This window comes from Porcisia hertigi, chromosome 11, assembly GCF_017918235.1.
Source record: "Porcisia hertigi strain C119 chromosome 11, whole genome shotgun sequence".
Classification (NCBI taxonomy): domain Eukaryota; phylum Euglenozoa; class Kinetoplastea; order Trypanosomatida; family Trypanosomatidae; genus Porcisia; species Porcisia hertigi.
Window position 1 is genome coordinate 248459 of NC_090570.1, and position 11416 is coordinate 259874.

The 11416-nt window shown below is 57.9% G+C and overlaps 1 protein-coding gene across 1 annotated transcript; it reads left to right on the plus strand.

Annotated features, from left to right (window-relative positions):
- Nucleotides 1–447: 447 nt before the first annotated feature.
- JKF63_07016 (uncharacterized protein) lies at nucleotides 448–3447 on the plus strand (the record flags this gene model as incomplete). Its single annotated transcript, XM_067902960.1, has 1 exon — nucleotides 448–3447. The coding sequence occupies one exon, from the start codon at nucleotides 448–450 to the stop codon at nucleotides 3445–3447; it is 3000 nt and encodes a 999-aa protein (XP_067758969.1).
- Nucleotides 3448–11416: the final 7969 nt, after the last annotated feature.

Genomic DNA, 11416 nt, shown 5'->3' on the forward strand with positions numbered 1-11416 from the left:
ACCGCCGCAGCAGCGACTAGGGCGCCTGATCAAGCACCCTGTCCATCACCCCCGCAATGCAAGCGAGAGGAGCACGTTGCAAGGGGTCATTATGCTTGTTCTCCTCGCCCCCTCTCTGTGTCGTCCTGGAGGGCATACCTCGAGTTACGGTACGGGCGGAGGCACTCCTGGAAGCCGAAGCATCTTCATTCTTCGCCGTTGAGGACACTTCATGCAACCCAGGCAGCGGACTCTTTTCCTGGCGCCAGCCGCCAGTACGCGCAGCCCAGCGTCGTTGCTGGGGTTGCTCCCGCAACGGCAGGCAGACCGCGCTGCACCGAGGATCAGGAAACACGGGAGCGCATCGTAGATAATGATGCAGTGCGCACTCAACCTTCACCTTTCGTCGCGGCAGCCTTTGCCGCTTCATCGTCGGCGACGGGGAGCACAGAAACGTACGCTGCCATCATGGACGTCGCGGCGATGGTGTTCCTAGCGGAGCTGCGCCGTGTGGGTGCTATCGCCATGGCGGAGGAGGCGAGGTGCGCCACGCGAGCTCTGCGGGAGGTCCACGTCCGTGGCGGTCTCAAGACGCGACCAAAATGGATACCGCAGCACTGGGGAGAGAGTCATCACCGTGCGGGGCCGGGTGAGTTCCTGGAATCGGTGACTCACTCGGCAGACACACGACTCTGTGGGTCTGCCGTCCCCATCGCTCCATTTTGGAAGGAAGCGGATTGCAGGAGAGGTGTACCGGCGTCCTCACTCCAAGCCCTCTTAGAGGGCACCATCGAATCTGATATGACACTGCAGCGCTACATGTGCAGGTGGCTTGCGCCGCCATCCCCACGCCCATTTGCCGTCGCCACGGCGAACAGCTTACACGAACCAGATAGACCGGCAGGGACCGAAGGGCTCTCATTGGTGACAGCGGCAGGGCGTCTGTGGCTGGCTCTCGTGGCGGTGCTGACACTCGGTGAGAGCTCCACAGCCCAGTACGTACGGGGCGTTTTGGTGCCGCCATCTCACTTGCCAGTCGCACTCCCTTGTTTTTCTCTGTCATCAACCGCAGCTGCGGCTGCCGCGACCGAGGCTAATGACAGATCTGCGTTCGCATCGGGAAGGTCCTTGGCCCCCTTCACGATGCCAACCCTCTTCCGCAGCACCCTCGAGGACCTCTACCACGAAGAGGGCGCTGCCGCCGCTGCTTTGGCTGACAGCGAAGGCAGTTCACCTTGCCAAGACTTTCGCACGCCACTGGGTGCGCCGGGTCCTCTGAAAGCCGAGGAAAACTCCGTGAGCGGAGCACCAGGAGTCGATGACCGACAGGAAAACGCCACTGCGTCGGCGGCAGCACCGCGACGGGGGTGTGCGCGCGTTGGCACCTCGGCAACAAAGGACACACTTGTGCTGTGTGCCGCTGTAGCGCTGCGGCACCCTCGCGTGATACTCCGACAACTTCGCTTTCTCTGGCTGCTGAGTTACTCTGAGAAACACGATGCGGATATGATGACGCTCGGTGACATCTCACACCCGTCCGCCACCGGCGGGGCACCGGGACACCCCTCGGCTGCGGCGTGCACCAGCAGCGATGCCGCGCCGTCTTTCAAAGATGAATTCGCCACTCGTGTCGGCAGTCTTCTGGAGTGCGTGCAGCTCGCCTCAGTTGCTGGGCTGCCGCCACCACTCGCTGCATCACTGATGCCTCGCGGGTCATCGTCTGGCACGGCTCCGACGGAAGCTGCCGCTGGTGCGGGGATCGGAGGTGTGTCTGCCTTTTCACAGCAGCAGGGTTCGACCGCGCCCAAGACTTGTGTGGCTGATACAGTAGCCTCTGCTGCACCGCTACCGCAGCAGTGCGACACCGTGGCTTTTCCATCCCCTCCGCCTTCCTCCGCTGGAGTTTCTGCGGCCACCGCCATCACTAGTCCCACTGCCACTGCCACTGCTTCTGCGACATCGATTCGCCTGCGTCTGAAGCTGTCGTCGTGTCCTTCGTCCCCCAGCTTCGGCACAACTGCGATTGGCGCGCCCAAAGCGCAGATCATTGATGGCGAGAAGCGGTTGCGAGAGCTGCCTGATACATACGAGACTGATGTGACCCCCACAGAGCCTGCTGCGCTGTCGAATGCAGACGACACTCTGGCTAGGAGCACGCCGCCCGAAAAGTTGTACTGCGCGGATGGCGTAGCGAAACGCTCTGTGGACCTCAAACCATATAGCTGGATTCAAGTGCCGCCGCCGCCGCCGCCGCCGCCGCCCCCACCCCCACCCCCACCACTTGCCAGCTTGGCAGAGCTGCACGTGCGCTGGTCAGTCGAGGCCGAAGGCCAAGGCAGCTCTATGAGACTCTCTCTCGCCCCTTCGGCGATGACCTCGGCTGCCGGGGTGATGAATGGCGGGTCGGCTACGATGTCGACGCCAGTGCTTCTGCTGAGTGTAGTAGCTGACACCCTCTGGAATGTACTTCGGCACATACACGCACGGGTGCCTAGAGTAGCACGGGGTGGTACTCATGACGTTCGTGGTGATGCTTCAATACTAGCAAGCGACTCTCCCGTTACCCCATCTGCTGTTTCCTCCATCTATAGGGGGGGTCCCAAGGCGATGCCAGAAGGCCCACCTTCGCATTCTACACTGCTGCGGCTGCGCGTGAGCCCTGCCTACCGTGCCCTGCAACGTCTGTGGCAGGTCATCAACAACCCAACCGTCTCTGAGCGTGGCGAGGTAGTCTCCCCGGCAGATCACCGTCTCTCTTGTGGTGCGGCGATGCGTCACCCGCGTCTCGAAGTGTTTTTCACTGCGGCCACCTCTTCCGCGCCGACCGCAGCGGTGGACCTGCGTGTGTATACTTGTTTGACTGCTTCTGTGCGTGGTGTGGTGTGCGTTGTGCTTGGATACGCGGTGTATGAGTTCTTGCAGGCAATATACGTCAACTGGTATGCGCGTTGCGGAATGCCGCAAGAAATACAGACCAAGTCTGTTTGCAATACTGGGTCACCTGATGCCGCCCCACAGCCGCCCTGCACACCCTTTGCGGCTTCTTGCGAGTCGTACGCGTGGCTCTCGGGGCAGCTCCGTGCACTACACAACGACGTTCTTCAACCACTCAACCGCATTCTGAAGGTGCCCATGCCGGTGAGCGAGGGGATCGAGTCTATAGGCGGCGACGGTGTCGCGCTCAACGTCGCGAGGGCTGACGGGTGCGTGCCGGGAGTTTCGCTGCCCCTGCCCCCAAGAGAGCCTAGCTCTATGCGTTTGAACGGACTCGCGACTGCAGCGTGGTTGACCTATAGGCCCCTTGGGTACGTTCTGTTGCCTGCTCTCGTCCGCCTGTTCGATGCTGCCATGTCTCAGTGCCTGCAGAGTGATTGCGCAGTGGTGAGTGAAAGCCCTCACTGCCTACAAGCAAATGAGGCGTGGCTGCAAGTAAAGGGTGTGCTTCGGGACGCCGGCGTCCAGGCATGAGGTTGTAACCCGGCGGCGTGACGGATCCGTTTTCGCGCAACAAGGCTTTGGGGGCATGAAGATGCCTGCGGCTGCTGCTGCTGCTGCTGCTGCCGGGGCGGTGACGCCGCTTAGACTCACATGAGCACGTTCAGTTCCTTAACAACACAGGAGCCGCAGTCACGCTCGTGATGCCGTTATGTGGAGAAGTCCCGAGACGGGAGGAGCGGTGTGCGTGTGTATGTGTGTGTGCGTATGTGTGTGTGTGTGGGGGGGGGGAGGAGTATGTTCACGAAGGAAACGAAGAAAACCAAGAGCACCCACGACGTTGCTTTGCGTGGTTCAAATGCCAAGCGGATGCAATTGTTTTTATTCCATCTGCCCTCTGTGTGAGTGCATATGTCAAGGGATGGAGAGAGAGAGGGGGGGGGGGGGGGGGGGGAGGAGGGGTGAATGGTCGTCAAAAAAGGACGGCGCTCAGATTTTCTCTTGTTTTCTCTCTCTCCCCTTCTCTCTCTTTCTCTCTCTCTCCGGCCTCTATTCGTTCCCCTCTTCTTATCACGTTTTCGCTTCTCTTCTCTCCCCCTTCCGCTCGAGTACACTACACGTCTGCCATCGTGTTTAAATTCGTCTACGCGCGCGTCTCTGTGCCTCACATGTACGTTTGTGTGTCGGTACGTCTTGGCCTTGCTAGGCACGCACATGTCCAAAGCGGCGACGCACATTCGATAGTGAGGAGGGGAGGGGGTCTGCTCTCTCTCCCCTCCCCTCCCCTCGGTCGTCACAGACGAATCTTCTTTCCCTCCACTCCCCCCACACACATACACATACACACCGCCTTCTCCCACCAAAACGGGTCTTCATCCCTTTAACCATCCCTCTTTTCTAATATACTGTTGTTTTCTTCGCCCCCTCCCCCTCCCCCTCCTCTTTTCCCCCTGTCTCAGCTTCCATGACGATGGTCGTGGCGGTGTATGTGTGTGTGTGTGTGTGGGAGAGGGGTGAGGGATGCTGCATCACACACAACGTCGTGGTACTCAATTTAGTGTGACATCTTCCGCTTTTGAACACTGCAAAGGGTAAAAAAAAGCGAAGAAAGTGCACAAGAGAAAAAGAAGACAGGCAACCAAAGCGCCCACTACACCACACCCACGAGACACTCTGAGGCTTTCCTCTCGAAATTCTCTAACCGCTCCTTCCTCCCACCGACTTTTTGGGTTACCGAAGGTAGTCCCCCCCCCTTCCTTAAAAAAGCAAACAAACAAAATAAGTGTATCTGAAGTAGCAAAAAATAAAATAAACGTAACGTGTGTCCTTGAAAGTCACCCACCCACCCACACCCACACCCACACACCCACACACCCACACACACACACACACGGATAAACTATATAGTAGCCCTAGCATACATACATCTCTCCTTCTATATTTTCCCATTCTATTTTGCCCTCCGCTTTGCACCGACCGATTTTCTCGCAGAGAACAATGTCAGATCGAGCGAGGGATGCGCTGCACGTGGAAGTCCTGGCGAGGGGACCTCAGAAGCGCTTCAGCGATCTCCATCGTTTCGCTCTTCTTCTTGTTGGCTGCTTTGGCACCATCTGTGGTTCCTTTGGCTATGCCTTCACCCTGGTACTGCCACGGATGCAGGAGGAGTACAACCTTTCACAGCGTGACTTGGCCTCTGTGACGACGGTCGGCCTCGTGTTTGGCTTCTTCATGCTCCCCTTCGGTACCCTCTACGACTACTTCGGGCCACTGCCTGTGGCGATTTTGTCTATGTTCGTGTATCCGTTGGGTGCCATCTTGACAGCGCTTTGCTTTAAGGGTGTGATCGAGGCCAGCACACTGCGACTATGCGCCTTCAACGCCTTCCAGAGCGTGGGCATGTCCCTCACCGATATCGTGTCCTGCATGACGGTGCTGTCGCACTTTCCTTCGAACCGCGGCTGTGTGATTGCCCTTCTGAAGACGTTTCCCGGCCTCGGATCCGCGATTGTCGGCTCTTTTTTCGCTGGATTCTTCAATGGAAAGGTCGCTCCCTACCTGTTTTTTCTGGCTGCCTTCGCCTTTCTCACGAATGCAACCTGCTCCCTCGTGATGCGCCTCCCGGCGTATCACCTGACCGGCTATCAGGAGAGTCATCTGAGCGAGGAGGAGAAGGGGCGCCGTCTGGCGACGAAAGTCCAGTACCTGAAGCAGAAGCCAGCGATGTGGCGCTTCATGTATGGCTTCGTCGTCCTCATCATCTTCATCGTCTACCTGCCGATAACCTCCGCGCTTGTTGCGTACCAAAATTTGGGCAGGGCTCACACACTCGGCTTTGCGATCGTTACCGCTGTGTTGGTGGTCATGTATATGCTGATCTCAGCCCCAGTGCCGGCATTCCTCAAGTCTAAGTTTGCGTTTTTCAGGAGCACCGGGGGTGTGGCGGAAGACGACGAGGCGTCCATTGGTCACAAGGATGGGCGTACCTTGGCAGACAATGAGCCCTGCCGCGTGGATGCTGACGCTTTAGTGGAGATGGGTCTTGTGGTCACAGGTGAGAAGACTCCCGAGAGCAACACGCAGCAACCGGCGGGCGCACCCGTGGAGACCGAGGTGGACTACGTCGCCCCGCAGTACCAGGGCACCTTTTTGCAGAACTTGCGTACACTGGAGCTCTGGGCGCTGTGGTGGACGCTTCTCTGTGTATTTGGCGCGGAGTTCGTGATCATCTACAACGCAACGTTCATCCTGGGTGCGCTCCAGGGCAGCATGCCTGCGCCGTCGCTCACTGCACTGCTGACGGTGCTGAACGGCGTGGGCAGTGCTGTGGGCCGCCTCTTGATGTCCTTCTTCGAGGTGTGGTCACAGAAACGCAAGGCGGAGGATCGCATCCCCATCACGATTGCGTTGTTTTTCCCTACTTCCACCATCATCATTAGCATCGTGCTGTTCTTGTCGCTTCCTGTTGCTGCGCTCCCGCTGCCATACGTGATAGCGGCGATTGGTAACGGCTTCTGTGCTGCTTCTCAAATTCTCGTGGCCCGCACGATTTTTGCGAAGGACCCCGCCAAGCACTACCATTTCTGTTTTAGCGCCACCATGGTCGCCAGCGTGCTTCTCAATCGTTTCCTGTATGGTGAGTGGTACACAGTTCAAGCCGAAAAGCAGGGCAGCAAGCGTTGCTTCGGCAGGCACTGCGTGACGATGCCGCTGTTGGTGATGCTGGGGCTTGCGTGCAGCGCCTTTATGACCGATGTGGTGGTGCACCTCCGCTACCGTAGGTATAGTCGGCGTGTCCTGGAGGAACGCGCGCGTCTGCGCGCCGCTGTTTCTGCCAACAAGGAGGAGGCACCTGTGATGGCGGAGGAAGTGGTGTCTGATTTTGATGCGAGTAATTACATCAGGCAGTCTCTCCGCAGCGCATAGAGGGGAGAGAGGCGACGAGGGTGGTGGGGCATCGGCGACCATTTCTGGGCACAGCAGCAGAGGGTCTCCCCCCATGCCCCATATTCTCCTCTATATTCGAGTGGAGGGGGGTGGGTTGCTCCACTATGCGAGGCCTGTCCTTCAGGCCTTTCTTGGGCTCTTCTTTTGTTTTGGTTTTGTGTACCTCTCAACTTTTCCTTAGCTTGTCCTGCTCCACCAAGCACACACACACACACACACACACACACACGCATCGATGCGCATGTGTGTATGGGGTGGGGGTGGGGCATGTGCTCTCCTCCCATCGTTGAAATCTGCGAATATCTGGGGCTTCTGCTCTATTCGCCCCCCCTCCCCCCCTCCTCCCCTCCCCTCCCTTCCCCCCATGGGAAATGTTTCTTTTTTTTTCCCTTTTCTGTATTGATTTTGTACTGTGGGGTGTTCCCCCTCCCCCCTCCCCCTCTCACTTCTTGGGAGTTCGTGTGTATCGTTTTATTTTTATCTCCATTTTTCTAAAAAAAACAGTTGACTGTCCAATGGCTTGGCGCTCATATGCTGCACACGAAGTTGCTGGTGCACCCCCCCCCCCTGTTTCGCCTTCCAAATTGTTGAGCACATTTTTTTTCTTCTTTTGGTTTTTGTTTAATTTGTGTGTAACCTCGAGCCCACTTTTCTTTTTCTGTATTTTACCTTTGGTGTAACGTGTGTGTGTGTGTGTGTGTTTGACCGCGTGCTCCTCTGGAACGATCCCTGAATGAGTGGATACGGGGGAGGGGGCGAAGGGGGAGAGAGGTTCTGTACTTACTCTGTGAGGAGGCCAAAGCCCCCCCCCCCCTCTCCCCTCTCCCCTCTCCCCCCCAGGAACTCACTATCTGGAAGTCATCAGAATGGGAGCGGCTCGTGGGCGCCGTGCAAAGTGGGTAAAGTTTGGGGTGGTAGGGGTGCTGGAAATGCGCACTCCTCAGATGGGCCGTGTCGCCCATTGCTGCAATGCATTGGTGCGGCAGCTCCGTACCCACGCGCAGTGGGGGTGGGGGTCCGCGAGCACACAGGGAAACTGCTGTGCCGCTTCACCCACGCCCCCTTATGAGGCATGACTATCTGGAGGCAGAGACAAAAAAAAGCACTTTGGCTTTTTCTACTACTCACGCGTCGGCGCCTTTTTTTTTGGCTTGCGAACGTCTCACATTCATGAACACGGGAGCTACTTACCCCAAACCTCAGCTTCACAGGAGTTATCGTAGCCCTCACCACTCTATAAAAAGTCTGCCTTTGCGCACCCCCTTTTTTTTTACCCCACCCGCTCTCTCTCTCCTCTGCCGACTTGATTTAGGCTACCACAAGCCTTTTTTTTGCCCACCTCTGTCACCAGTTAACGACCCCTGTTTTATCTCTCAATTTTTTTTTTTTGGATTCCCCGCTTTCTCTCCGTATTCTAGAAACAAACAATTAGTAAAAAATATATACTCCAAGCCTTTGGTACCATTCACCTTGAGAAAGAAAAACCATAATTTGTCATCTCCCGGCCTCGCCTTTCTCCCCCTCCCCTCCCCAACCCCCTCCCTCCCCCTTCTTCCCCCCGGGGTTCCCCTTCTCCCCCTGGGGTGGTCCCCGTTTTTCCTTCCTCCTCCGTCTTTCTACTTCTCTCCCCAACTATTGCCAATCGCCGGAGCCCGCCTCCTACGACTGCCACATAGCTGAGCTGATACCATTTATTTCTACTCCTGTATTAGAGCTGAGTCGCATACGCAGGTCACCCAGGCATTCGACCAAGATGCCTCCGAAGGAGAGGGTCGAGGTAGTCCGTCTCGCGACGGGGCCGCAGAAGCCCGTCAACGAGTACAAGCGCTTCGCCATGCTGGTGCTGGGCTCCTTTGGGAGTATGATCTGTTCGTTCTGCTATGGATGGAACCTCATAGCCGCATCCATGCAGCAGCGGTACAACCTCTCGCAGCGTGATTTGAGCACCATTGTGACTGTTGGCTTGTCTTTCCAGTTCGGTGTGCTGCCCTACGCCTTCCTGTACGACTTCCTGGGCCCCATTCCCATCGCTGTTCTTGGGACTCTCTACTTCCCACTCGGTACACTTTTGTTCGCGCTGTGCTTCATGGGCCATATTGAGGGCGGTGTGCTGCGGCTCTCTGTATTCAACGCAACGATGACGTGCGGGTGCGCCCTGTTCGACCTTATTTCATGCATTACGGTGCTGTCGCACTTCCCAACGAACCGTGGCCCCGTGACGGCGCTGCTGAAGACTTTTACTGGCCTTGGCTCCGCCCTTGTGGCTGCACTGTATGCCGGTTTCTTCAACTCTGACCCGAGGTTCTACTTTGTTTTCCTCTTTGGTATCGGGTTGCTGATTGGTCTGCTGTGCATCGCGTTCATGCGCCTGCCTCCCTACCACCTGACGCAGTACGAGGAGAGGACGCTGCCTGCAGACGTGCGGGAACGCTGTGTGGCGACGAAGGCGCAGTACCTGCGTCAGGAGGCACCGTTGCGCCGCTTCGTGTGGGGCTTCTTCATCCTCGTGCTGCTGATCGTCTTCCTGCCGACGCAGGGCGCGCTCGTGAGTTACCTGGGCCTCGGCAAGGGCCCAAAGATCGCGTTTGCGATTGTGACGTGCATCCTGACTTTGCTGTACTTGATTGTGGCGCTTCCCGTTCGGTTCATGAATAGCAGCCGTATCCCCTTGCTGCATACCAGTGAGATCACCGCGCCGTCGCAAAGGGGCAACGAGACTCAAGGCAATGTGGCCAGCGGCATCAACGGTCCCGATGTGGCGCAGTCGGGTGAGGCGGTGCAAGACGCGAGCGCTGTCGGAGACGCGCCTGACGCGGAGGTGGCATTACACCAAGCGAAGTCCGAGGCGGCGGCGGCCGCACCGAGGGAGTGTGGTGAGACGGAAATAGATTACCTCGCCCCACAGTACCAGGGCACGTTTCTGCACAACCTGATCTCACTGGAGATGTGGGCGCTGTGGTGGACATCTTTTGTGACATCAGGCGTGTCGTTCGTCGTCATCTTCAACGCAAGATTCCTCTTGGCGTCGCTGCAGAGTTCGCCGGTCGACGATTCGCTGTCCACGTTGCTGACGGTGCTGAACGGCGTGGGTAGTGCTGTGGGCCGCCTGCTGATGTCGTACTTCGAGGTATGGTCGCAGAAGCGCAAGGCGGAGGATCGCATCCCCATCACTGGTGCCGTCTTCTTCTCCACCAGCTGCATCATCATCAGTGTTGTGCTTTTTCTTGCATTGCCTGCTGCTGCGCTTCCGCTGCCGTACGTGATTGTCGCCATGGGTAACGGCTTCTTCAACGGTGTCGTGCTGTTGGTGACGCGCACAATTTTTGCGAAGGACCCTGCGAAGCACTACCACTTCTGTTTTAGCTCATTCGTGGTCAGTGCCATCCTGTTCAATCGTTTCCTGTATGGCGAGTGGTATACGGTGCAGGCTGAGAAGCAGGCGCGGGCGGACAAGCTGTGCTACGGCAAGAGTTGCGTGTTGATGCCGCTGTTGGTGATGCTGGGGCTTGGGTGCAGCGCTCTCATTACAGATGTCATGCTGAACGTGCGCTACCGCTCATACTGCCGAAAGGCATTGGCGGAGCGCGCACGTCTGCAGTACAGTGACGAGCCATTTTCAGGTAAGGAGCTGACTGCTGCCAGTGCTGCTGAGGAGGACTTGGGTACGTGGAGGGCCGCGGAGTTGGAGGAGGAGGGGGAGGATCACCGCCGTCGGATGTAGAGCGGATGGGGTGGTGATCGACGTGCCGCAACAAGGGAGGCACCTTTGCATTGTCGCCTGGAAAGCAGAAGCTAACCGCTGTCGCTCTGCGAACCTGCGATGGGGGGAGGCATGGGCAGACAATCGGCTTGCGCCGCGGTCTTGTGGGGGAAGCGTCATCGCCTTCCCTGATGACGGCGCGTGCTCATCAGGGGGGACGGAGATGAACATACCGAGGGCAGGTTGAGGCTCTTTCTCCCCCCCCGTTATCTGAGATGCTCTCCTGGAGTACCTGAGCGACAGGGGTACACCTCAGCGTAGCATCAGGGGTCTGGGCTCGTATTCTGTGAGTGGGGAGGCCGAGCAGCCCCCCCCCTATTCTCCTCGGCCAATGCCGAAGCACTTCTCATTGCGACATGACCAGGTGCATAGGGCGCATAGAAATCGTACATATGTCTCGACGGGATGCCAGCAGCTAAATCGCGGAAGGCGTTGCGCTGTAACGAACTGCGGCAGCGCAGGCACGTGCATTGCCGTCGCCATGGTGTGGGCGTTGTGCCGACCTCACTGGAACGCCTCACTTTTGATCCCCACTACCCTACTCTCGGATGGAATGTGTCACCCGCGCGCGACGCACAACCCTGCAACGGGGGGGGGGGGGATGGGGGCGGCTGTCAGTGAGTCGTGCAAAACGACTCGAGGGACCCTGTTCAGGTAACGGAATCGGTCTCTGCTCTCCCACACGTGTGTGCGGCTGGCTGGTACTCTCTGCGACCCGGCAATGAACAGGTCTGGGGAGAGGGGGTGGGTGGTGCGGAGTGTGGCGCTTTGGTCGTGTGTGGTCAGGTGAGAAGC